The following is a 27872-nucleotide window of genomic DNA, read 5'->3' as shown; positions in this document are numbered from 1 at the left end:
GATTGAAATTATACCATGGAGGTTTTCTGCATATTGCAGCTAATTTGACTGGCCACGCAATTATTTTGAAATTAGACATACGGTGATTTGCACCATTGAATTTTAACGATGACGGAACCATTTTCATTTGTCTAATCGCCGATTTGGCCAATGGCGGCAAGTATAGTTAGCGGCACGGATATTGAGCTCTCGGCGGAAGAGTGGGGATCGCTTTGCGCACTGTACACATAAGGCACTAAACCAATAACTTGCTTCTGCGCAGGTGAAGATCAGGGCTCAATATCCGTGCCGATAAATATATACGGGCTGGTTATGGTTTAGTTATTGTTAAAGTGAAAATTTATTTGTTAAAAAAAGCTGTTTTTAGGGTCCCGTACCCAAAGAGTAAAATGGGATATGATAGCTATGTGGTAACAGATATTTTACCTTCAGGACGATATAAAATAAAACAAATAAATAAAATTAACTCGTTTATTCGTTTCGTGATTATTTTTAATTCAAATTACTTAAGTTTTAATTACGTATCGTCTAATACATGATAGTACGTTCCTTACTACGTTAAGCCACGTAACACTATTCATTCATAAACTACTAAACATTCGATACTATTCGGTGCCGAGAGAATAGCCAGAGACCAGTTTGAAAAATCGACTAAAATCGTTTGATCTTAGTCGATTCTATTACATGACATGTAAAAAGATACTAATTAAGTAAATGCTATAATATCGATTTACAAAGTTTTTGTAACACAGTTCTAATTGAAATTATGACTGATTCTCGTTCATTATTTTTACTGCAAATGATATATTGGTGTCTGACTAAAAACTCGACCCACACACAGTTACACTCTAAGGGAATGAAAATGAAATGAAAAGCTCTTACACAAAATCGCATATGATTCAACTAAGTTGGAAATGCCGATGAAACGATTCACACACACATGAAAATAGGCTCTTCACACTAACTAGTAATAGAATAAGTTAGTTTACTAATACGTAAACTAAATACAATGTACGGGAAACTATTAGTTGTATTTATACTTTTAGTATTTAACAAAACGCTGGTTTTATCGACTATTCAGTTATAGTCGATTTCTTGTCACAAACTAATGTTAGTTTTATCAATATGACAGCTGGATAATCGACTAAAGTGAATTATTCGATAAATCCTTATTAAGACTTATTAGTTTTAACTAATGTTTACTAAACCATTGTACATTAAAATGAAATAGTAACTACTCGTTCATTCGTATTACATACTAAGTAAAATTAGTCACAAAATACTTATAAAAAACACAAAACATTGAAATGATACTAAAGCACACAGTTATTCGATAAATCGACTAAATGTATTTAGATCGATTGCAAAGCTGCTAAAGGAGACAAAACTTATCTTGATATAACACACGACAATAAAAACTGTAAGTATTAAGAGAAAAGGGTTTAAATTGTGACCAAGCGCTTCTCCTATTTGTAATACTTTTAGCGCTTATAACTGCGTTTATAATGCTTGTAATTCAGAAACAGTCTAGAAAATCGTTACTTAACCTCATATAAAGGAACATAAATATAGAGAGCATAATTTGTAACATAAACCTGTGTATAACGTAAAAGAAAAACCAAAATGGTTCAACATTTTTATTCACTGGAGCAAAAGATCATGAGTAATGTGACAGCCCGCGTTTGCCAAATTTCACCATTCAAACATTAACCTTCCACTATTGTGATAAGGATGAAAATCTATTGAAGAAATTTGACAGATTAGGCTAGGTTGATTTGTCTGTACATTGTTTGTATGTCGTGTGCATTCCAAGACAAGCAAGGCTGTGCGATTATATGTCTGCCGCGAGAGCTTCGTCGCACAAGCGCAGAGTGCAGAACACGCTCTTGCCGTCCGCTGAGCAGGTGCAGTCGTTGCAGTCGCGTCTAAACTGTTCGCCAGGGTTGCAGCGGAAGCCGAGATCCGAATCTGAAATTAAAAAGAGATTTTTGTTAAGTCAGCTTGTTGTTTCGGAAGGCACGTTAAATTGGTGGGTCCTGGTTGCCATTTGCATGGCTTTGGCGGTCGTTATGGGTAGTCACAAGCCGAAAAGTCTGACATTCAGTCTTAATAAAGGGTATCGGTTTACCCAGTTGGTCATCAGCCGACTTTTTGCCAGCTACGTTGGAGTCTGCTTCTAGTCCAACCGTTGCAGCTAAGTTTCAGTGTTTCACAAGGAGCGATCATCATAGCTCCTCACTAGCTACTAACTCTTCAGGCTTTTCCATTTCGTCTTTACCTCAAATTACAAACTTGTGACAGAATACTGTACACAGCACCGTGCCGTCACTCGGTGGCTAGTGCCATACCTAAGACATGTCTACGCCTTATTATTTCCTTTGACTTTGATGATGGATGACCTAATAATGGTCCTATCTAAACTGTGTTCTGTAATAATTCACATTGGAAGTATACTTCCAACAACTCTTACCTACCAGGCGCATGTTCAGTTTCTAGCTTATTGTCCGAGCACCGTTTGATGGAGCATGTAGCGAACTGTCCGTTCTCGGTGCAGCGGCAGACGTTACAGTCGCGGTCGAACACGCTGCCAGGAACGCATTTCATTGATAGCTGCTCAGATACATCTGGAAATTGACAAATAATTTATTTATTAACGTAATAATTAATTAATTAAGCCTAGATTAACTTTCGATTTTTGATTTATCGAAAGCATTCGATTGGCTAAAGCACGCCTGGTTTTGGTGCAGGCCTGGCTACTTTTGGCATCCAAAGGTCGCCAATTCGAGTAGCCATGGCGTCTCGGCAGTCAATTGTTTCCGTTGTTGCTGAAGAAATTGCACGCTGACTGGCGACCACACTGGCGACTGAGTGAGGGAGGTGCACGTTACCGTGTACATTTGAGTGGCAACCGTGGCAACGTCGCCAAGCTGCCGGAGTAGCCAGAAGCCACGTAGGGAACTGTAGCTCGAGGCCACGCCTCCAATTTGGCGACGTTGCCAAACCGTCGCCAAATGAGTTAGGTTCCATACATTTCAATACTAACTGCTTGGATACATAGCCGGCGACGTCGCCATTAGCGTCCTAATGAGGCAGGGCTCTTATGGTAAATATTCATCATTATGTTCATCATACCTATTTTTGATATTATCATCATCAATGCATATAATAAAAAGCATATGATCATTTTTGCTAGAAAATATTATTAACCCACCTCTTTTACTCCGTGCGGTAAACGCGCTGGCGTGATGGTTATTGTTCAAAGCGTTGCAGTCGATCCTGGTGCAGGAGAAGTCTTGTCCCTTGTTGTCGCAGAGGCATTTGTTGCAGTCCATGCGGAACTCCGTGCCTGGAGTGCAGGTCTTTGCCAGCTCCTACTAGATACATGGCACTGTTATTTGTTACTTCATCTTTGTTATCTACACTAATATTACAAAACTGAAGAGTTTTGTTTGTTTGCTTAGGCGCGCTAATCTCAGGCACTTCAAGTCAGATTTGAAAAATCCTCTCAGTGTTATTAGATAGTGTGCCCAATTATCGAGGAAGGCTATAGGCTACATTTTAGCCGGGTTCCTGCAGAAGTGCCCACGGGATGCGGGTTAATCCGCTGGCAGGAGCCTAGTACGACTTAAGATCTGTGGGTACTAGTACATGCCCTGATAAATGGACTATCTAGCACTGTAATAATTTAGGAGTTTTCGAGAGTCATAAAAATTACTTTGAGTTTTCTTATTACTCCAATCAATAAGGTGACCTCAAGTAAAATGAAAAAAATATATATTTTGAATTTCCCACTACCAGTCGAGCCCTTTAAAGGGCCTGATGTAACGCTGGGAACCAATTCATGGTATCATAAATAAAATATCCAAAGTAAGTAAAAGGTGAAATGTTATTTCAAGTTATGGACTCCATTTTGATAAAAGATAGAGCGACTATTTAAATGATAATAAAAGAATGTAAAAAATATTACCGTAGATACCGATCGTTCTTTCCTGGTCAAGGTGGCATTCTGGAAAATAAAACAAATAAAGTCTATAATACATATTGCGTTAAAATTAATCGCTCATCCATAACCTGAGAGTAAGTTTTTCAGTGGATATTGAAATAGGAATTACAACTTATAATTGAAACATTGACACATAAGTTAATAAGAAATTAATAAGGAATAAAGTAAAACAAAAGTTAGTATATTACTGCAGTCTTTATTTAAAGAAAAATCCTCCACCATATAAAAGCTCAAAGATAAGTATTGCAGGTACAATTGCAGTAACAAAACCAAAACCATATTACATAATTCATTTAAGACAAAAGTCCTTTACCATATTATAAGAGTATGTACAATATAAAGTAGTAAGTAGTAATATGTAGAGTATTAATGCTCAATCCTTCTCCGTGTGAGAGGAGGCCTATGCCCAGCAGTGGGACGATAAAAAAAGGCTGTAACAGTATGTACAGAATACCATCACCAGATAATTTCCACAAAAATGACATAACAACCTTTTTATCATCAAGTGGTTCTTCACAGGCTCTTCTAGTACAAGCATAGGACTTCCCATCAGGATTGCAGCGACACATATTACAATCCAACTCAAATACTTCATTTGGACGACATTCCTTTGGTACGATGCGGAGATTCTGCTTATTGTAACAATGTTATTAAAATCAAGGAAAGATAAATATGTTTTATTTCAAAAGCAATTATAAGCGAAAGTAATTCCAAGGGTAAAAAGCAAAGCAATGGTTAAAATAAAAAACTGTCAAATGGTGACACTATATTTTACGAAAAACTATTCAAAATATTCCCTGCACTCAGATTTATAAAATCCCTTTCATGTCCTATCTCAGAATCTAGATTATCTGTGCACTAAATTTTTTTTAGCCATCTAGTAGTTTGGTGTAAAAGCCAGACAAACACAATTGCTTTCGCAGCTATACTATTGAAAAAAGGATTTCTTCTGATCATGCTAAAGGTTTTCATCAAATCATACTTCAACTGGTATTCCTCCGAAATCAGCCTGGTCTTCGGGCAGGAGTGGCACACAAGCTCGGCGGGTGCAGTAGTATCCCGTGCCATCTTCGTTGCACCAACAAGTGTTGCAGTCTTTGATGAACATGCGATTTGCTTCACAGACTTTAGATTTTGTTGTGTTTTTAGATGACTTCATTGTCTAGGTGAGATGAAAGTGTAAATGATAAGATTAGTCACATATGAAATGGTGTTTGTGAAAAAAGTTATGGAAGTTGTAGAGTTCGTTTTTTTAAACACGGTGGTGGATGACACAGATATGGATGTAAGACAAAGATTAAACATAAAATTACGTGGATGACAATGTTTCGGGTAAATAAAAATCTTGGTAATGTTAACTTTGGCTTTAATAGTAAAAATGAAACACTAATCCGTGTAGCTTTAGTGAAATAGTACTGCTTTCTTCTGTGTTTACAACTTGATAGCCTTTAGATCGTGGTCAATATCTCCATATGGTATCGCTGGTTTTACATCCTGAAAATATGCATAAGGATATTAGTATTCATACTCCTGGGAACGTACTATGTAAGTATGTATTCAAAAACTTTACATAAGATAATAAAACCGACTGCAATGATAAACCTAAAACCTTGTAAGTCGGACAAATACTATGCTAAAAAATGCATACGTCCACCTATACATGAGGTAAAACATACATTACAGATCAAACTGAGAACCTCCTTTTTTTGAAGTAGATTAAAAACCATTAACCTTATGCTTAATATAATCATTCTCAAAAAACAAAACATAAACGCACTTCTTCATTTGCTGTGCGTTATTTCTTGGAAGAAGAAGAGATGCAAGTGTAACAAACACCCCAGCTCTATCAATGGAAACAAACCTTAAGTTCATGGAACAGCTCGACATCAGCAGGCAAGGGGCACGGCTTATTAGTGCAGGAGTAGTCAGTACCGAGCCTGTTACAGCGACAAGTGTTGCAGCCGATGTAGAACGTGTTGCTGGCTCGGCAGACCGAGTGGCGCTCTATGTGGTCTTGGCCCTGAAGTAAGGTGCTATTGAGTATTTAATTTAATCCATTTGTTCGTCAGAATATAGCAGATACCAACACAGAGCAAAGAAGAGAACATTTCAACTAATTTTGCGTGAAAGTGAAACATACAAACTCACTTTAGACTAGAACACACTGGAGAATATTTTGCGTCAAACAACTTTGCAATTCTGAAGTTAGCCACAAAGTCTTCTGTTCATATTTTCTTGACTCCTGTTAAGTAAATAGTAAGCAACTTTTGACAAGCAAAGCTTCTCAACAATATCTGTACGAACAAATGCAAAAGGATTCAAACTGCTTACTTCAGACTTGCAAAAGCTATTTGGCGCGATCTGTTCTTGAACCTTTTATTACTTTAGCAGCTCTACCAGTCTAACCAAGGGGTATTGGGTTGCCCGAATAACTAGGTTGAGGGGGTCAGATAGGGCAGTCGCTCCTTGTAAAGCTGGTACTCAGCTGTACCCGGTTAGACTGGAAGCCCACCCCAACATGTTGGGAAAAAGGCTGTGAGAATGATTACTTTAGCAGCTCACAAAGATATACCCACCTCACTTTGCATGAAGACCTCCACTTCTTTATCCTTATCTGCCTCAGTTTCCAAACACTCATTATGTGTACAAGAGTAACTCAGTCCGTCACTCGCACACTTGCAAGGATTACAGTCTCTCATGAACTCCGCTAGGGGCTTGCAAATCGACCTCTTTAGTATAACCAGGCCGTGGTCCAAATCTAGAAGGTTTTCTATGTCGTAATGATTTTGGTTCTGAAGTTTGAAAATAAGACGTATTAAGTTCGGTTCGATCAGTTTTGAGTCCTAGAAAATATATTTTTTTTAACAAACTAGTCGTTAGTAGATGTATGTAAAAGTTTTCTTCATAGAATTCGTTCTTGTATTAATTTCATGATCATTATTTAATACCAAATGGTGTACTTACCTTGATGAAAAAGTGCATCCCATTCACCAAAACGTGCACAAACTCACACACAATATGAAACATATACGTGTAACGTGTGTTTGAAATAAATGGATTTTCTTTTTTTCTTCTTTCTATATCTCGATGTAAGTATCGAACATCGATGGTGAACAAAGTTTTTTGATCCGAAACCTTCGTAACCCATGGTAGTTAAATTAGCAAGTGCTATAATAACCTTTGAAACTTCACTAGATACTATAATAATGGGTGCTTTAGTTAATTACAATATGATTATTAATTCATTTATATAAATGTCAAAATTAATGAATAAATATGTGGTATATAAGAGCCCCTTAAAATAAGCTGCTTTTTTTGCGTGAACTTATGCTAAAAACAGTATTCCCTACCTTCTAACAACGTAGTGACAAGTTGACATATATCATGTACGTGAATGAATCTCTACAAGAAACTTACCGGAACGAGAACCGCGGTTTTGACTGACTTCTGATCAGGTTCATCTTTATCTTGTAATTCACTGGCTACCAATATTTCAGGAGTAGCTCCAATACTGTCTGAAAATTGAGAATTAACCAATTAATGGTCTACTAGAGTGAATAAAGTTTGTAGTTGAACTTTGGAGCAGAATCAAGCCCTCGGGCTTATTAGTACAGCAATAATATGAATTTTGGGACTTATTCACTACTTCACAGTACATCACATCTATGTACACAACAAATCTAGTCTATATAAAGTCAAGTTGCAGTTTACCTCTCCGACAGAACTCTAAGGTGCAGAGTCCCAGGCCATTCTCTAGGCAGATGCAAGTGTTGCAGTCTCTCTGGAACTCCGTGTTTGGCTTGCAGAGGATTGGTTCCGCTGAAATTGTACGAACAGGGATCGTTAGCACTGTGAATGTTGGGCTATAGCTATGGTCTAGTAACGCTTGTTGGTCAGCGAAAAGATGCTTATTTGTTTCACATCGAATTATATTGTGTTTATGCAGCTGCCGATCATGTTTGGCATTTATATCTTTGGCAGGTTGTACAGGTATTTTATCGGTCTTAGAAATGGTTATCAGGTTGCCCAAATCACTACATTGAGGCGGTCATATCAGACAGTCGGTAAATCACAGAGTACATACCATGAAGCAAGTCCGGTGGAAAATTGTGGAACTCCTATTTGCATATAATTACTAAGCAATGGAATTGATACTAGCGCCGTAGTATCAATAAGACTTGAGTCGTGACGCGGACTCAACCACATCCGATTAGATTGGCAACGAACCCCAACATAATAAGGAAAAGGCTATAGGCAGCAACTCACCAAATACTTCTTTGTCACAGTTGCTTTGCTTGAGGCACTCGGCGACGCCGCCGTCGGAACAGCGGCAGTAGTGACAGTTGCTCTCCCACTCGCTACCCACTAAGCACTGCGCGTCTGTCACGTCTGGTTTTGATGTTTCTGGAATTTTAACAACCTTCCTTTTATTCCTTGTTTACAAGCTTTTATTTAACTTACAATGTTTGTATGTATGTGTATTCGAGTGGAATTTTACAACTCAATTTTAAGGCACTTGCCCTCAACCGATTGAGCTGAAATTTTGCGTACATGTTTAGTAACAGAAAACAGTTAGAGTGAGGGTGAATGAATTAGGGATTATCGGTTTCTTTTTCTGCATCACCATCATTAACTGACCTACATATCTTAGAATTTTTGGACTCCTATTTTGTGGATGAGTGCAAATAATGTTTAACTTAAAGAAATGCAGCAACTATAAAATGAAAAGTAAATCCATTCGCAAAATAAGTTAGATGAAAATTTTCAATTAAAAAAGCAAATATAACATACCAGATGTGTCTTCTATTTTGTCTTCTGTGCATGCAGGGTCTGTGACACCGGGCGGACATTTTATTGCTGAAATAAAGAAAAAATATAAATAAATATTTGAATTAGTTTTATAAAATACAAGAAATGGTATTATTTCTCTGGGGGTTTATTTATGTCTCGTGGCCCAGCCTTGCCTAGGACGTCTTGTGATCTTGTGATATGAAAATGACTGTGATCTATTTTTTTAAAGTACGCCATTCTTCTAATCAAGTCCAAAAACGGTCCTTAAAGACGTTTTCAGCAGAATAACGATTACATAGTAACAACTAAGGAAAACCTGAGCAATCAAATCGCAAAGATTTTTTTATTTTATTTATGCTACTAACTTGTGTGTATTTTCAAAGTGCATTTTATAACTGCAACAACATTTACCTGGGTACATCTACAATTATTATAATGACGAAATTAAATTATACTGACTTGCAAGAGATACGAAGTCGAAACACAGACTCCAAGACGCAGTGCACTTATAATTACTTAATTGACAAATGTCACATTGTAGATGGCCATTCCTCATTCTGTAGTTTATTCATAGATTTATTTTATGAGCATTTTCCAAATGACTGCTGTAATGGTGATAAACCTTTATAGGGCCTACTATATCGTTGTTTTTAACTTCAATCATTTGAAAGAGTACTATCGTTGGTCAGTTTTTTTTTGTTTGTCGCTGGCTGTATGTAAACATTGATTTGACATTTCGTTTCGCGCCATAAATTATAAAAATGGCGTCGTCACGTGACATGTTTCGGGCGGAGCGCGCCCGGTCGGTCCTCAAGTTGCCCTTCACAATTATTGCAGTTCTATTAATAGCAACAACAATTGGTTTCAATAATTACATGCCGACGATCATCTTTGATGCTTCGGTATTACGAAATTATCAGCTGAAATCCAATTTCATACGGATATCCCGGAAATCTAATTTTTTTGGCGAAGAAGTATTTTTTTTTGAGATGGGTAATTATCAGATGACTCCTCCTGCTGTGGGTACAGCAAGAAGGAGTGACAGACTTTTACTGACTCCCGGGTCCTGCTAACTCTAATGAAATAGCAAAACACAGAACTGCAAAGTTATTTGGCTAACTGTAGAAGTCAAAGAAAATAAGCAGCAATTTCCTTTTATGCCTAAAAGAAGGTAAACATAGGAATAAGGACGCAGATATATGGCTAAAAAGAGAATTTCTTTCCATCTAAATATATAAAACTCAAAGGTGACTGACTGACTGACTGACTGACATAGTGATCTATCAACGCACAGCTGAAACCACTGGACGGATCGGGCTGAAATTTGGCATGCAGGTAGATGTTATGACGTAGGCATCCGCTAAGAAAGGATTTTGATCAATTCTACCCCCAAGGGGATAAAATAGGGGATGAAAGTTTGTATGAAACTTTGTCAATTTTAAACCGATCGGACTGAGACTTTCCATGCATAAAGCTACTATGGCGTAGGCAACCCTTAAGAAAGGATTTTGATAAATTCCATCCTTGAGGGGATAAAATAGGGGATGAAAGTTTGTATACATCTTCTTAGATTTTATGAAGAAGTCCTGATGACGAATCAGAATTTTATGATGACGTTCGCTTAAATACGATTTTGATTAATTCAACCCCCATTCAACCCCCACAATAATGGTGATAAAATAAGGGATGATGAAGGATGTAAAATGCTTCCAGTCACCGAATCTGTTTGAGTACCAATATTTTGCTTGGAGCGACTACCTGTCTACCTATCTTCAATCCAGTCAACTACACAAAACGATATCCATGGTAAGACTGACAGACTTTCTGGCTTCTGATTAGTCGCAGCAGCTGCAGAAAATGTACAAATGACAGCTTGGTCAGACTCAAAGCATATAGACATAGATTATAGCTGTTTCCTGTGAAAATTACTTACGCACCATACGTAATAATTTTCCAAATTGGCTGACTAGATCCAGAGATATATTCACAACGTCACAAACTTTACTTCTTTTGTTTAGATAAATGGTCACATCCACAACACAACCTTGATCAATGAATCTATGCGACTGCTAAGTGCTAATCCTAATTATACTGTCACGTGAATTTATTCATAATAATCAATATTAATCTATAATAGGGAAATATTAAAACTAGGTATCAAAATATTTATCCGCATCGCTGTCAGCTGGGATCGTGCCCAAAAGGCTGGCTGCATTGCCACGCTGGATGGCAATGCATATCCTTTGACCGAAGTATAGGCCAGCCCTTTGGTCACGAGTGGACTCCACTAATCGCTTACTAATTTCTCGAAATAGTCTGTGGGCACTTGGGCCCCATGGTCCCAGGGTTTCAACCCCAAACGGCTCAAAAATGCAATTGCCGGTGAGGTTTACATATTTGTGCCGCTTGAGGTTTTCCGCGGCCGCAGCAGCTGCACCGACACAGCTCGCCGTACTGGGAAGGTGGGAAGGTGCAAGGGTGTCGACGCAGGTTGCACGTGAAAGAATGCACCTACGGGATAAGAAGTATTTTGACTATTCTATATTGCCCACGCAGACGAAGTTGCGGGCAACAGCTAGTTACCTACATATGAGTAATGGCTACTCCACATGTGTCACCACAATACTAGACCAATTAGTAATACCACAGAATAAAGATGTAGTAATACTTAGTTCCTTTATATGCAACAACTGAATCATCGGCGGGTCATAGTTAAAACGACAATTTAATTATAAATAATGATTTAAACCTGTTGATCTACTAACTAAAGATTTGAATTTGCAACACATAACAATCCTATCATTATTACATATTAACTATATTAAATACTAGGTTCTGTCAGCGGTTTCACCCGCATCCCGTTGGAACCACGGCACGAACCCGGATAAAAAGTAGCCTATAGCCTTCCTCGATAAATGGGCAAATCGGTCCAGTAGTTCTTGAGATTAGCGCGTTCAAACAAACAAACAAACTCTTCCGCTTTATAATATTAGTATCGATAAACACGAAAGTCTGTATGGATGTGAGGAACGATTTAATGTATGGATCTGAAAATTGCTGAATCAACTTAGTTGAATGTTGGCAGTAATGTAGTTAATATATCAGAGTGTCGTAAAGAAAGACATGGAAATCTGCGAACTCGAATAGGAAGATGTCCTGGATAGAGCGAAGTGGAAAAGAAGATACGGAAAGCGGACCCCGCCATAAGACGGGATAAACGCTAAGAAGAAGAAGAAGAATAACATATAGGCAACATATTTTATCCGAGTAGGTACCCCGATACTCAAAAAGCGTTTGAAACCGCTGTCAAAAGCTAACTTCTTCTAAATACAAGTTAACTTCGCCGTCTTCACTAAAGGGAAACCCCGTCATGATAAACCAAATTAATTATAACACAGTTTATCGTTAATTTGTTTATCTCTACTTATTTTCATAATAATTGATTGATTTCCATGTATTCAGAAATACTCCATTGCTTCACAGTTCGAAAACAAAAATAAGCCTTACTAATGTGAAAAATAAATGATTCATCATCTATTATTATATATCTTTATCATCTTAATATTAAACAGATGAAGAATTTGTTCCTTAATTGTTACACGTTTATTATATTAGATACTCTAGCCTCGTAATTCAAAGTTAAATAAAAATTTTGCTTAGGTACCTTAATACATAAGCAGTAAGCATGTAAGATTTTACGACTTTCATTAAGGAAAGGAAAATGTTTACAGAAAACAGCTTTTTCTTACAAATAAAAGTGTAGAACACTGTGGTGGCCTAGTGGGCAAAGAACTAACCTCTCGAGTATGAAGGCGCCCTATGAGGGTTCGATTCCAGGTCAGGCAAGTACCAATGCAACTTTTCCAAGTTTGTGTGTACTTTCTAAGTATATCCTAGACACAATAATTTTTGTTTTCGATAGTAAAAAGCCTCTGCCGTGCAGTGGAACAGTACTGGCTATAAAAAAAATTGGAGCAGTTCTCTAACTGCTTAGTTTATAAATTTTACGCCCCTTGCTGGAGTCCTTAAATTCTAGGCATCCACAGGGAAAAGACCGGTTAAGCAATACACGGCCTCCTAGGCTGAACTGCGAGATGCATTACCAAAAAAAAAAAGTTCTCTAACTGGTCGGAAACAAAAATGCAGACCATTCTCGTTTTTAATTTTATGACGTTTTACACTTATTTTTTTCGAGAGTTCTCGAAAAACCCATAAAATTCAAATGAGGAACTCCAAAAACATTTTGTCGGCAGATCTTTATTGGGTTTTGCGAAATTCGATAAGCAAAATAACCCAAAGGAAATGTCTAATGATTTCTGTTGAATTCATTACTGAAAAGTTATCGCGATTCATTAATTTTAATGACTTCATTCATAATATGGACTTAGTGGATTAATATCAACCAGTTGTATGTATAATCTGTCGTCATAATTATTAGTTTGTCTTTAATTTATTTGTCATCATCCTCCGAGCCTTTTTCGTAACTATATTAATTTCGGATTCCAGTCTAACTGGATGTAGCTGAGCGACTGCCCTATCTGACCTCCTCAACCCAGTTACCCTTTTATTTATTTGTATGGGTTCTTTTTACAATTCGATCACTTCTTAACCAGAAAATTGCACTATACTTCAGCTAGCTACAAATATGACAACTGGGCTAGCTGTTTTCTCTGCGAGATGAAAAAACTAAACTTAGGTACTTCATGGCATGCTGTTAATATTGTTTGCTTAGGGAGTTTATGGAGCTTACTCGTTTTGAATAATATTTTATTCATATTTATTAATTTATTAATATTCCGGAGAACTGTAGTGTTTAATCATTAAGTAAAGGGTACTTATTCTTACTTCTTTATTGCTATTGGGGGAAATATTAACCCCAAAATAATGACGACCCTTCAAACAGATCAAGACGACCAACTGCTACTACTAAGGTTAATAATAAGCTCGATTAGTATGTGAAGGCACACATCTATTATATAAAAATGAATCGCAAAATGTGTTGGTAAGCGCATAACTCAACAACGCCTGGACCAATTTGGCTAATTCTTTTTTGTTGTGTTTGTTATTGTCAGGAGAAGGTTCTTACGAAAAAAAAATAGGGTAAAGTAGAGAAGTCAGTTGACGGGAGCGAAGCCGCGGGCAAAAGCTAGTTATGTATATTTATGGTGTTATGATTGTGTGGGGACAAGCGCGGCTAATGCCCCCGACTCGCTCGCCCACTTACAGGTATCTCACACCTGATACACTCGCCGCCAATGTTACCGATACACTGCTAATAAATAAACACATAATATTTTTTTATATCCACAGGTGGTTTTCAATATCGTATCTATGGATTTGCCAATCTCTAGATAGAGAACTTGGCATTACTCGTAAGAGGTTCATGGCAAATCCAAGGATAGATTCAATAATCTATCGTAGCTGTATCCTAATAGCGGATTTATTGAAATCCGCTATTAGGATACAGCTACCTACCTTTACAGGTACCTAGCTTTGAAAGCGTATAGGTATAAATCAGAATACATGTAATACTTGGTTGACAATTTACACTTCTTCAAATTCAAAAGTTTTAAGTGGAAAGAAAAACTTTGTTGTATACCGTGTGTTATTTACACGTAAATGTGAATGTAACTCTGTTACTCGTCTCTCGCCTAAACTACTGTGCTGATGCAAATCAAATTCGGTATACAGATAGCTCAGAGCCTGAAAAAAGTCATAGGCAGCTTTTCATACGTATGCGGAAAGTGATACCTTTTTGACGAGAGACGCAATCTCAGGGAACAGCTAGTCCAAAACATAAACTCACTCTATATTTCTAAAGCATAAATAAATACAAACAAACAACAACAATCAGTCAAGTGGGTACATAAACATTGCTATCAGAAAGCTCAATACTACTTCAAGCAAAGCTCGTAAGGTATTGTTATCTCCCTCTATTTATAGCTTCACTAATATAGACCGTTATATCAGACTCCACATCTATTTATAGCCATCCATTAATTGTATTTGTGAACTTAAACTCGCGAACGGAGGTAATAAATTATATAGAACTTATCTAGACAAGTTATAATGAAGAGAGATTTATTTGTAGACTAGTTTCTGTCTGCGACTTTCTCTATCATCATCTGCCTAGCCTTTTCCCAACTATGTTGAGGTCGACTTCCAGTCTAATGGGATGCAGCTGAGTACTAGTGTTTTACAAGGAGCGACTGCCTATCTCACCTCCTCCGGGCAACCCTTAGGTAAGACTGGTTGTCAGATTTACTGGCTTCTGACTACCCGTAATGACTGTCAAAGATGTTCCACTAACTGTAACAGTACTTTTTTACAGAAATTGACTGTCAGAATAAAAAAATACTATCATTTTTTTATTTTATTTTAATTTGTTTCTTATTTCTTTCTTTTTGTCAAATATCCATGTAAAAAGGTGCAACGACCGATTTTTTAAAGAAAATCATTGTAGCTGCATTTGCATTATAACGATACTTTAATTTGGCGTACCTAGATTAATTATTTTTTTAAATAAAAATCTGTGCTATCAAACTTGATTTTTAAACACTCCTAAACTGCATTCGAAATTAACAATTCTTCAATTAGACATAGATTAATTTTTCTTATATAAAAAGCTGGCCCATTAATCTTTCCTTGCAGTGTAGTCAGGACAACTGTATGCGGGGCGTGCGCTCAGCAACAAGCACTCGGCCAACTTAACGGTAAACCTCCATCGAACTATAAAACGTCCTAATGATTGCAAATTTATACAAAATCCGGTTAAACATTATACATTTGTTTACTCCGAATAATATATTTCGTTGTTTACATTTTGTGTCAAATTTTTTGATTATTAATTGTGGGTCCCGTTTTTTTTGGCCTGGATTGTAAATTGGATGACGTTTGTGTTGTTAATTATTTTCTTATTTATTCATAAAAGGTCACTATTTTGTTTATTAGGAACTTCTTCAATTTAACTTGGCATAACCTGATGCCGTTTATGTTTATTGCGATTTTATTGTACTCGAGCTTTTACCCGAATTTAACACACAACAATAGGTATTTATCACATATGACACATGGGACAGGGAAGTTGTTAATGTATTAATTTATTTATTAATTTGCTTTTTACTAAAATAAGTACCTAAGTTTTAACAAAATTAAATAATAACATTAACACTTGTCTGAAAACAAAAAAAAATATGTAATTATTTTATAGTAAATACATAACATCAATTCGACAGTTAAGTAGAAAAGCAATTTTGGAAGCATTTACAAAAATTATACTTGTATTAATAAACATCATCAAGAAATAATGTTTTTACATTTAAGTATTGCGAATTTGTACCACGAACGAAGCGAAGAACGTCAGGTTTAAAGACAAATTAATATTTTTTAAAGGGAACAAATACAATGACCACCATAAAATGCTTTGATACCCTGAGTTTTGCAACCAGAAATATCTACTGAACACCAGAAAAATAAAGTCCAAAAATGTAATAGTACCAGCTATTTTAGTCACGACTTCACTTTAAATTGTATTCGACCACCAAATAAGTAAATGATCACCAACTCTTGACGACCAAATTAATGTATTATTGTTGCCTAAATAAGTCACTGTGATTGCCATAAAATGTAGGCTTATTACCAAATAAAGTATTATGATGCCATATTAAGTTATGTGTCCGGCTTGCAATGCATGCGTGAGTGTCAGTATGACGAGTGACAGGGGAAAATGGAAGAAAATGACATATTGCGCCGACGCCAAGTAAAATTGGGAACAGGGCAGGAGAAAGAAGAAGAAGAATGTGTTTCTCAATACACTCTTATCGCACTGTTTAGAGGCATGCAATAGACAATTTTCCACGCTAGTGCAGGAAAAGGGTCCCCATAATGTTATTACATTTATTTTATCAGGCCGAACTTATTTTTTTGGAGTCAGTTTACTTAAACAGGATAGCAAGATGTAAAAACTTTTTTGATGATCATTTACTACTTTTGGTGATCATTTACTACTTTTGGGATAACAATGATTTTTTTGGACTTATTTTGCTTAAATAGGATAGCAGAATTTAAAAACTTTGGTTATAATCTTACTTTAAAATGGTGGTTTAATTTTGGTGATCATTTACTATTTTTGGCTTACGCATGATTTATTTTGGAGTAATTTCACTTAAATAAACTCAAACTCAAACTCAAACTCAAAATCGTTTATTCAAATTAGGCTGATAAATCAGCACTTTTCGAACGTCAAAAACAAAAGACAGCCCCCAAAACGCCCGCCCTTCACCACTTCCTATGTGTTTTTGCTGGGAAGAAGAAGTGGCGCAACAAACTCCCCAGCAACACGTGTCTGTCTGCAAGGTTTGAAGAACCAGAATGTATACAAGTCAAATAAAAATATCATTATCACATGATAACCATTATATAAAATTAAGAAAGGAAAAAACAATACAAACTTAACATAAGTTTAACACAAGTAGGCTAGCGCACAGATTTACACCTATAAAGACTAAGTACTCAAGCATTACTTACAGTCTATTAAGTGTATCTAAAGCCTCCTGTTAATAAAATAAGAATGTATTTTTAATATAAGCATAAAATCGGCGTGCCCACCCACATGCGCAGATGGATATGTTGTAGCTGTACAACACAAACAAGGTGTATACCTGCCAGGACTACAGTATTATTATTTTCTCCAAAATAAGCTAATAGAAAATCATACTATTATTAATAGTGTCAATAGCCACCAACACGACCTGGTACCGCCAGCAGCACCCGTTCACGAGTATAACGCGAGGATCAGCCATCGCCCCCTTCGCACATTTTTGAGGGAAGGGGACAACCCGACCCCCAACGCTACCGCTGGCCATACCGTCTAAGGGAGCATGACGTGCTTGTAGCTATTCAACAAAAGTAGAACATGTAAGAAGTACTGCAGTACTAGCAAGCCATAAAGCAACAACGCTAAGCAGAATTTAACAAAAGTTCCCAAAGTAAATAATAAAAGAAAAAAATAGAATTAATGTCTGAATTAATGACAATCAATGTAAAAAAATAATAATAATAAGTTAATAATTTAGTTACAGTGATAGCAAGAATGAGCTGCCTTGCGTTCAACTTAGCGACCAACTATTCCTATCATTTAAATAATCATTAATGCTATAATAAGCCTTCTTTGAAAGAATTAACTTTACTTGTAATTTAAATGCATGAAACGGTAATTGTAGTAAAGTGAGAGGTAGTTTATTGTAAAAGCGGATACCGAGCCCCAAAAGTGAGGATAGCAAAGTGTTAAAACTTTGGTGATAATTTTACATTAAAATGCGAGTTTCATTTTGGTGATCATTTACTATTTTTGTCTGCTGTTTGTTACTATATCTGGTGATCAGTTAAACATAAGCCTTTTTTAAAGTGCTATGAGGAGCACTGTTAATGACTGCTTGATTGATAAATAATTTAGAATTTTTATTTGCCAGAAATCCCGATAAACAGTTTCACTAAAAAGATTAGTCTCCCTGGCAACTGGGTTGAGGAAGTTAGATAGGCAGTCGACCCATATAAAACATGTAAAACTGCATCCATTTAGACTGGAAGACCCCAACAAAGTCTCGAACATGCTAAGGAAAATAGAATATTCCATTCGATAAATGAAATGTATTAAAGCTCGATCCTCCTTTTATACCAACACTAGCTTCCACCATCGGTAACACTTACATCCCACGGGCACTATTCCCTGCACTCGAATAGAAAGTAGCCTGCATCAATAAATTGTCTAATACTGAAATATTTTCTCGAATCAGCATGTCGATTCTATAAAATATCACAACTCACTTCGACATCACTCTCACTTCGACTTCGATCTAAAGGTAGAATTCCGTGGACGCGACAATAGTCAACCTTTGAAAATGTATGGCACCGTTGTCGAGGCCCGTGACAGTCGCGCGCGGCCGACGAATTTCGTAAGCTGCTCGCGGCATTGTCAAAAATTTAATTCTGGTTTTACTAAAATTCTATAGATGTTATTAAGCGCTAGACCATGTTGAGAAGCGTACGGCCGCGAGCGGCTCACGAAATTCGTCGTCCGCGCGCGACTGTCGCAGCCCTCGGCAGCGGTGCCATACATTTTCATAGGTTGACTTTTGTCGCGCGCGGCTGCGACAATCGCGACCCACGGAATTCTACCTTAAAGTTTCGTGATTGACATTGTCAAACTACACTAGCGCTTCACTATCGAGCGTGTTGACAAGTTGAACTAAATCAAAGTCGAGATTTTGACAGATTTGTCAAAATCTGTCTATCTATAGGGAGGTAGGGAGAGATGGGCAGTTGGGAGACATGATCAAATCAGAATAAAAGGGGGGTCCTTTTATTCTGATTTCTGATCATAGTTTTGTTTTTTTTTAATTGGGTAGTTTACGTTACCGACTGGTAACGGTGTTCATCCATAGACTATCTGTCATTTCTGTGAGTTGTCAAGAACAAACACTCGTAAAAGTACTTAAATATTTTGTTGCGGTTTCGGATCGTTATAAAGAGAAACTAATGAAAGGTATGTGTATTTTCTATTATTAATTATTGATTGTCAAAATCTCCAGTTACAATTATAGTAAGTCGATGCAATCCACACCTATTATACCTTTAGAAGAGAGTACTACAGCAATAGATAATGGGCCCCACGTTTTTATTTTAGTCTAATATGACCGGGACCACCTACGTAGGTTGACAGGTAAGTAACTATTTTTTATTTTCTAGTTTTCAGTGCACATAAGATAAAACCGTTTAACTTAAAAGTTTTTTTACCGATTTTTTTTTCATAAACTAAGTCAAAAGTGTCCAATGCTCTCTATGGTAGGGAGGCTTGGACATACCATGTAATGTATAATTTGTAAATTTTTGCTCTTCTTCGTCAGTGAAAATTTGTGAGGTTATAAATCTGCGCGAAAAATCCTTTATAGAATCTTGTTTCAGGTACCGTTGCCAACTTGATCTAGAGACTATTATATTTAAAATAGTGTTTAAATAAAGTTCTAAGTGTTTTAAAGTGATTAAGTGCCTACATTTAACGATGGCTAGAATGTTTTTTAAATCTTTATTAGAAGAAGCTCATGCTTTAGATAATTTAGAAAAGCGTCAACAATCTGCTAGAATTCGTAGTTTACCTTTATTAACTCGCGATGATGACTATGTGAGCATATATAGATTGTCAAAGGAGCTAATTGACCAACTGGAGTCTGATTTACTGCCCCTGATAAAGCCCACAAAACGTCGAGGCAAAGGACTTACAACTCGTGTAAAAGTAAGTATTGACACAGTTTATAGTTGAAAAATTGTAATCAAGCACACAATAATAAGAAAAACACTTAGTTCTTAATAAGGAGTATTCCCTTTATGTGGTTTCCCCGCCAGCTGATATGTTTTCAAAAGCCTCTGCACTTCAGTTATAATATTGGTATTCTCTTAAGCATGAAAATAACCAAATTGGTCTCAATTTTGTTTTCACTAAATCCAGATAAAGTAGGTATTACATTTTTTATTGATTTATTGTTTCACAGATACTATGTACTTTATCATTCTTGGCTAGTGGCAGTTACCAGAAGGTTATTAAAGAGGGCATCAGAACTTATTTATCGCAACCGTCTGCATCTCGTTGCATAAATGAAGTAGTGGAAGCTCTGAACAATCCGGCCGTAGTAAAAAAATATATAAGGTTTCCTCAAAATCAGCAAGAAAGGCAAATTTTAAAAGAAAGGTTAGTACCTAGATATAATATAATTTTAATATTATTATAATTAAACTGACCCTTTTATTTTTACAGTTGATCATGTTAGTGATTATTGTAAATTACAGAATGCAAAATCAAGGTCGTTCTGAATCGAATGCGAAGTGAGAGTGAATAGCGAAGTGAAATGCGAGTTGTTGTTCGAATTTTATAGAATCGACGTGCAGGCAGGCCTTGGCCCTGTTGCGCCCCGCTGGGGTTGCTGACAGTACTCTACTTGTGTAGCCCTTTCATTTGATACCCATATTGAGGGGGCTGTGCCATTTTGTGCCGGCGGCCATATTGGATTTAATTAAAGGTGTATACAAAATTTCAGACCAATCGGTTGACAGGAAGAGGGTGAAATTTGAATTACTAAATTTGATCCAAGAATAAATAATAAAACAAACGGGGTGAGCTAAATAAAACCGTTTAAATATCTCGTAATGTTGAAACTGATTGTAATTTTTAGGAAAGCTCTTTCATTATATCTAGCCGAATATAAGAAATGGCAATAAAAGTTGATAATGATCTGTAAAATCTGATTTTTTATGCAATAAATTGTGAAAAAGTGCCCATCCCTCCCCTACCTCCCCTAAAGTATGAAATGACATTACGAATCGAAGTGAAATGCGAGTTGTTGATCGAGTTTTATAGAATCCCAGTACAGGACGGGACGACAGTTAATAGGAAACAAACTCTTAGACCATATAGTAATTTGTGCTATTAGGTGGACATTATAAAATAACATGTGAATCGCGAAGGTAAAATCTGCAGGAAAATAATAATAAATGCCCATAAATTATACAATATATACTGCAATTTACATTAATATAAAAATCCAGTTTTACTCGCTTTGTAATGGCATCCTTTTCCTTGAATGAAGCGACACTGAATTATGACGATTTTCAAATAAAAAATGTTGCAACGGGGCGTCCCCCTAAGGACCCGAGTAATTTATGAACAGTCTCAAGCAAAAAAACAGCAATAAGCTTTTTCCTCATGTAAAAATGTCTCCTAGCCTAATCATCTACTAGCCGCCCGGGCCAAAGGATAAGAAACTTCCTCGCAGCAATAATCTGATTATAACAAAAGCTAAACTTATCAAAACGCCTACAAACATTCTACCCAGCACATCTAGAATTATTCCAGCACAAGTTTTTTTAACAAACTTAGAATCAAGAATACACTGTTATTCATGCTTGGCAACTCCTTTAGACGCCAGTCCCTCGCTCTCTTTCCTGCTATCAATACCACATTGTGGTCAACTTTACAAATCTACGATGTCGCTCGAGTCCTGATACTTTTTCGTACTTATCTTTCACCACTACATGCCTTGTATCAACTCTACCATACTCCCAGGCATTAAAACCTACAAAACCTATTAAAGCTCCAAAAACCATGATTATCAAAAGTGAGTTTTTTTAGACTTAGTTGAATATTTGTGCCTGTCTTCAAAAGGATAGACTGAAGCGCAGTAAAATTCAGATATTGACCTGAAGAGGTAGAGTCATAAAGCTCGCCCATCGCCAGCACTTGGCAACATTTTAAGCAATGTCAATCAAACTCATATCAATCGCATTTCTCTTTAACAACAGTAGTAAATGTCATTAACGTAGATCTCAACAAAATCCGGCTGCGCGGGCGGCGCGTGTTGGATGACGTCATCCGTGGATAGCGTCGGATCGCGTCCAACATAATTATGAATGAACGCGTCGAAGCGACCCCCGACCTCTGATAACGGAGTGACGTCGACTCCGTAGACCGCTCTTGATAGTGCACTTGTGGACATCGGGAGACCAATCGGAGAATTGAAATTTTGTAGGTCGGCGAAGACTTTATGATATTGATTTGCATAAATAGTGGCGTCCAGACCGATAGTCGATGTACGGCTGGTCGCACTTAAAGTGATCAGCCATCTACGAAAGACAGTATAGTGCACAAGCATTTGCGCAGATACATACTCTAATAATATAATTCTCTAGAATGAGAGAATATTCTCAAAGCCAGTTAGGACGGCAATCCGACATTATTGGTGAGATACTTTACGTGTCCTACATCATCATCCACCGAGCTTTTTTCCCAACTATGCTGGGGTCGGCTTACAGTCCAACGGGATTCAGCTGAGTACCAGTGCTTTACAAGAAGCGACTGCCTTCTTACGTGTTCTCCTCCTCCTACGCTCCTTGTAAAAATCACCAACTTCCAGAATCAAAGAAAGATGTGTCTTGAAATCTAGAAAGCAATTTTAAATATTCATCCAGTATCCACCAAGTCGTAGAAAGAGACTTGAGGCTTTATTAGGTACCTATTTACAATTTTATATCTGTTCGAAGGTTTGGCCGGTCACGGTGTGAATCGCTGGTGCAGTGTAATTGTATCTGCATTATGCAAGCAAGCATTACGTTGGGCCGCACCATGGAGTATAGTATAATGATATATAGGTATATATAGGTCTACAGATATTACTAGACCTGCATAAAACCTCGACCTTCAAGGAGAAGATTAGATCATAAACTGAACAATAGGCGGTTTTTGCAATACTTATCAAGTTGTTGTTGTAAGTTCTATTTTCTTATACGCATGCTAGAAAAATTGTTTGCGTGAATGAGATTGTCGATGAGTATGATTGCTGATTAATTTCTAAAGTGGGTTTGATAACGATGTTAACCTGATCAAATAAACGCACCTTACTTTCCGTCATGTGGAAAGTTTTTGCAAGAGAAGACCCTTTTAAATAAAACAAAAAAGGAGTATTTTTTTCTATTTTACATATCGGAAGTGAACTGAAATCTGCCTGTACTGCGGAATTATTAGGCGGCTAGAGTACGCAAAGGGACAACTTAATGGGTTTTGGCCTAAGTCTGACGCAGAAGGGGTCATAATGACGATCCCACTCACATAATGTGTTAAAACATGCAGCTCACTCCATACTCGATAACACGAAGAAAAAGCAGATTATCTAAGAAGAAGCAAATTATCCTAATAAAAACTCATCATCATCTCCCGAGCCCATTTCCCAACTATGTTGGGTACGGCTTCCAGTCTAACCAGATGTAGTTGAAGACCAGTGTTTTACAAGAAGCGACTGCGTATCTGACTTCCTCAACCCAGTTATCCGGGCAACCCAATACAAGGAGTATGGTGAGGTGGGTGAGACTCATAAATACAAATACAATTATATTAGAAATGTCGTGCACTATAAAGTCTATCCGGGTAGGCAAGAATCACGTTGTGTGGTCTCAAGGAAAACAGTTCCCACATAACGCAATCACGCCATTGTGACACTAATTGTATTATTTGACATCGTTTCTTTACATCTTTGTTTACGTTAATGCAGCTGGTGAAGGTCATGAGCAAGAAGATTCAATTACTATAGGTACATACTCTAAGACCCAGTTGCACCATTTAACTACAACGATGATGATGATGTCCTCCTAGCCGATTATCGGCTACGGCGGCTGTTCTCATGTAAGGAGATTAGCCAACTACGCAGGACATATTATAGTGCACGAGCATTTGCGCAAACACAGGTGCACTCACTATTCCTTCACTCTCATAACCCGATGGGACGGCAATCCGACACGACCGGTAAGAGATCAGGCGCAGGACCGACATTTACGTGCTCTCCGATGCACGGGTGTATCAATCACCAGCTTCCAGGCTCCGGGCTGCTTTGTGAAAGTCTTCTAAAACCCACAAAGCGATTTCGGCCCGACTCGGGAATCGAACCCGAGACCTCGTGCTCAGCAGCCGCACTTGCGACAGCCAACTACAACGATAACCGAACCATAACCAGCCGTATACTTGCCGCCCATTGGTCATATCGGCGATTTGACAACTGACAATGGTTCAGTTATCGTTATAGTTTAATGGTGCAACTCACCCTAAAAGATTTTCTTTGGAGTGTCCACATACTACAGACTAACTGTCGGCCGATAATTTGATCATCAAATATTTTCATTTTAAATTCTGTATTTTTGCAGAATACGGGTGGGTTAACAAGATGTTATAACTATAAAATATACCTATATATTGCCATAATCAGGCTCAATTCCAGTAGTCCGATTCTTGGTCACGCAAGTGCCAATATAACTTTTATTTGTACTTTCTAAGTACATGTTGGACATCGTTTACTGAGAAGGAAAATATCTTGAGGAAACATGGACTCTGTAATCGCTAATCCGCGTTGATCAAACGTGGTGATTGACACTCATTCCTTCTCCATATGAGAAAAGGCTTATGCCCTGTAATGGGAAAATACAAAGGCGGATGATGATGATGATAATTAATTACTGTTAAGACGAGCAGAAAATAACACCAATGTCGAAAGCAGCACAAGCTTGGCGCCTCAGTAATCAGTTCAATCATGACCAATTGGAACCAATCGAGCTTTGATTTGCGTCAACCGACCACCAATCACTTGAACATAAATACTTTACTGAGAATAACTTTTTTTACGTCTACAACTAAATTATTGTAGATTGTAGCGGACTTTGGACTAGAATTGGCGCCACCATCAATGAAAAGGCTTCGTGGTCTATTTATAGAACAACTTTTCTTTGAATTATCTGTCTCGCCGTAGGTGGTAATGATCATGGCAAAATAAGAGCATCGCTGCTCCGATTAAACTTTTAAAGAATTATGGAATTGGATTTGGTGTCATAAAGTCCTGAGAACGGTACCTACACTTTTTCACCATATTTTTATTTAGCTGAAATAACAATGATGGAAATAGATTTCCAACCACTAATCAAACAGTAATTGCTTATATGTCAGTGTAACATTAGCATTCTCTTCAATTTTTCCGACTTTGAAACAGAGCTATTTACTGAGAAGGCATGTCCATTGTTCAGCAATATAATTTCGCTCAGATTTCAGAGGAAGAATTTTACCTTCTGGCAAACTTATTTATTCCTAATGGCCGGTTTCTGAGCACATAAAAGTTTAAGTAAAATGAATAAAAAGACACAAAGCCGACAACGGTGCTCAGAAATCTGCAGAGATACCTCTTTCATACCTAGTTACGTCCACGTCTACCATCGCTGTAGGTCATGGTGTACGCGTCAATGAATTTCTACAGCGATTTTGTGTTCGTGAAACAGGTCAGTCAGACAATTGAGCATAATCTCAAAGATTGTTGAGAGCAACTGATTGATCCTGGCCTAGTAATATTAATCCTATCGTTGTATCATCACCTGCGTTGTCTTAACCCAACTACTTTGGGAACGGCTTCGAGTCTATTCGGATGCAGCATAATACCAGTATTTTGCATGGTCTGACTGCCTAATCGACCTCCTCAACCCGGTATCCTTAGTTTCAGTCCAATTATTATATATTTCCGTTAAGCTAATGGAGCCATACATAACAAATGACGCAACGCAATCCAAAATTGCAATCAGACTATCAGAACATTTTCAAAGTTAACGGTGAAAGACGGACACATTGCGCCATAGCTCCTTAAGGCTCCTCAAGGGACCCAGTACCTAACTAAAAGGTACTACGGATAACTACTGAACCGTTCAAGATTAGCACTCGAAAAAAAAAGTCTATAGCTTCTCACGATTAATGGGTCTTTTAAAATTAAAAGATGTTTCAGTGATAGAATTCAAGCAAACACACTCTTCTTTTTCAGATTTATAATATTAGGATTTACGTAAACTAATATTTGAAAGTTCATCAACTACCTACATATTTTGTATTAATGTCATCTAGCTAGATGATACGGATGCAAAACCTATTCTCAAACGAATGTACCGTTGCTTCACCTGAAACATTCATTGAGTGCAAACTTTAAGTCTAGCCGCTAGCTTTTACTTGCTTAGCTTTTGAAACGACCGTTACTTGTCAAGCTTTTGAAAAGACATAGGCAAATATTTATCCTGCTCTACAGCTTCTTGGAAAACGATGAGCGAATATTTTAAACGTTTGACTAACCTAAGCTAATTTCAATATCCTTAATCGGTTATCGGGCAATATTCAAAGTTCTCCGAAATAAGAATCGATAAAATATACAACTTAAAAAATAACATACAAACACCCGAATTGATAGCTTTTTGGAAAGTCCGTTAATAAAACTGAAGTTTTATAGATCAACTTAGCCGTAAGCCAGTGGTTTCTCCTGCATTCTGAGGAACTACTTCCTGTGTTTGGGATATCCTATCTCCAATGGAGGTATGCATTCTTCTGATTTGGAAGCTATTTACTGGTAAGTTTCATCAGAATCAGTTCAGCTATTACCGCGTGAAGATCCAAAATAACATACACTCCGCCTTCATAATATTAGCGTGATGTCCAAGAATTTTGACAGTAAATATAACTTTAAATGGAGCCTAAGTTTTGAGTCAGTAGTATCTGTTTACTGAATCAAGAACAATAGTTTCAAAAACAATGAATAAGCCCGGAATTCCACTGACACTGCGATATCGCAGTTTTTATCGGAACTAAGCGACGTTCTCATCGTCATTGGATCGACGGATCTTACGAGCTCAATGAGATTATTTATTTAGACGATACTTTATTAAACTATCATCAACTGTATGAATTACGAACAATATTAATTTTACTTCAGCATCAATGATATTCTTATTAACAAAGTGACCTGATTCAATAGTCAGGAATGATTAAAGCACTCCAGTTCTTATTGAGAATATTGATTGCCAATAAACTATGAAGGCCGAAATGTTTCAAGTTTAGCGTGTACAGAAATCAAATAAGTAGGCTTGAGAGTTAATTAGAAGAAGCGATTTCGTACCCTTTGACACGACCTATGACACAACGAAAACCGTTTGTAGTAGAGAAAAAGAAAGATAAACACTGGCAAAATTTTTTTTTTTGCTTTATACTGGCAGAAATATTTCTATAAAACTAGGGTGACTTACCCAAGCCGTCGCAGAACCTCGCCAAGCACACGACCAAACAAACAAATATCAACCACTTCATCGCACTATTAGACACAACACTAAATGTAATTATCCGCCGGGACACACGACCGCCGCCGTCCGACTACAAGACACAACTGATATTCCTTCGCGTACAATTCAAATGATATACTCCTGCGCAACATTAAATTTACCGTTCGATTTATGATTTTTTTCGCCCCACCCCTTGTTACTCCCACAGTTTAAGGGCGATGTTGAAGTAAGCGTTTTCCGTCGCCAGCAAAGTTAGCTTTGCTGTTTATTATCTATAATAATTGTGATTATTTTAGGTTCTAAATACGGTAGAGTTTGTGAATTGAAGTGGTCTGTTGTTTGACCGACGCGGGCGCGCTCCCTCTGACCTCTTGGCAAATAGTCGTGTCTGATAATAATGCTATGAGTTTGT

General features: G+C 37.2%; 1 protein-coding gene across 3 annotated transcripts; it reads right to left on the bottom strand.

The window, feature by feature from the left end:
- Positions 1-457: 457 nt before the first annotated feature.
- On the bottom strand, positions 458-27866 carry LOC110381959 (SCO-spondin). Of its 3 annotated transcripts, none has more exons than XM_064041434.1 (11): positions 27428-27866; positions 8795-8860; positions 8270-8407; positions 7715-7822; positions 7421-7518; positions 4986-5165; positions 4495-4632; positions 3968-4006; positions 3212-3371; positions 2471-2624; positions 458-1968 (listed from the first exon to the last, which is right to left on the bottom strand). In XM_064041434.1, exons 1-11 carry the CDS (start codon positions 27486-27488, stop codon positions 1926-1928), a joined length of 1185 nt encoding a protein of 394 aa, XP_063897504.1. In that variant the 5' UTR covers positions 27489-27866; the 3' UTR covers positions 458-1925. The 3 variants fall into 3 exon arrangements, with proteins under 3 accessions (XP_063897504.1, XP_063897503.1, XP_063897505.1); XM_064041433.1 differs by having other exon boundaries at positions 2475-2624; positions 27428-27863; XM_064041435.1 differs by lacking the exons at positions 4495-4632; positions 4986-5165 and having other exon boundaries at positions 2475-2624; positions 27428-27622.
- Positions 27867-27872: the final 6 nt, after the last annotated feature.

Source organism: Helicoverpa armigera, chromosome 25 (genome assembly GCF_030705265.1).
Source record: "Helicoverpa armigera isolate CAAS_96S chromosome 25, ASM3070526v1, whole genome shotgun sequence".
Lineage (NCBI taxonomy): Eukaryota > Metazoa > Arthropoda > Insecta > Lepidoptera > Noctuidae > Helicoverpa > Helicoverpa armigera.
Note: the sequence above shows the minus strand (reverse complement) of the source record. Positions and strands in the feature narration are given on the sequence as shown.

Excerpts from the sequence above, each read along its gene's own strand:
- LOC110381959 (XM_064041433.1), bottom strand. The coding sequence starts at position 27,488 with ATGAAGTGGTTGATATTTGTTTGTTTGGTCGTGTGCTTGGCGAGGTTC. Across the intron at positions 7,823-8,269 it reads CTGTGACAAAGAAGTATTTG|CGGAACCAATCCTCTGCAAG; the intron begins GTGAGTTGCTGC and ends GTACAATTTCAG. Across the intron at positions 4,007-4,494 it reads AACCACTTGATGATAAAAAG|AATGCCACCTTGACCAGGAA; the intron begins GTTGTTATGTCA and ends TTTATTTTCCAG.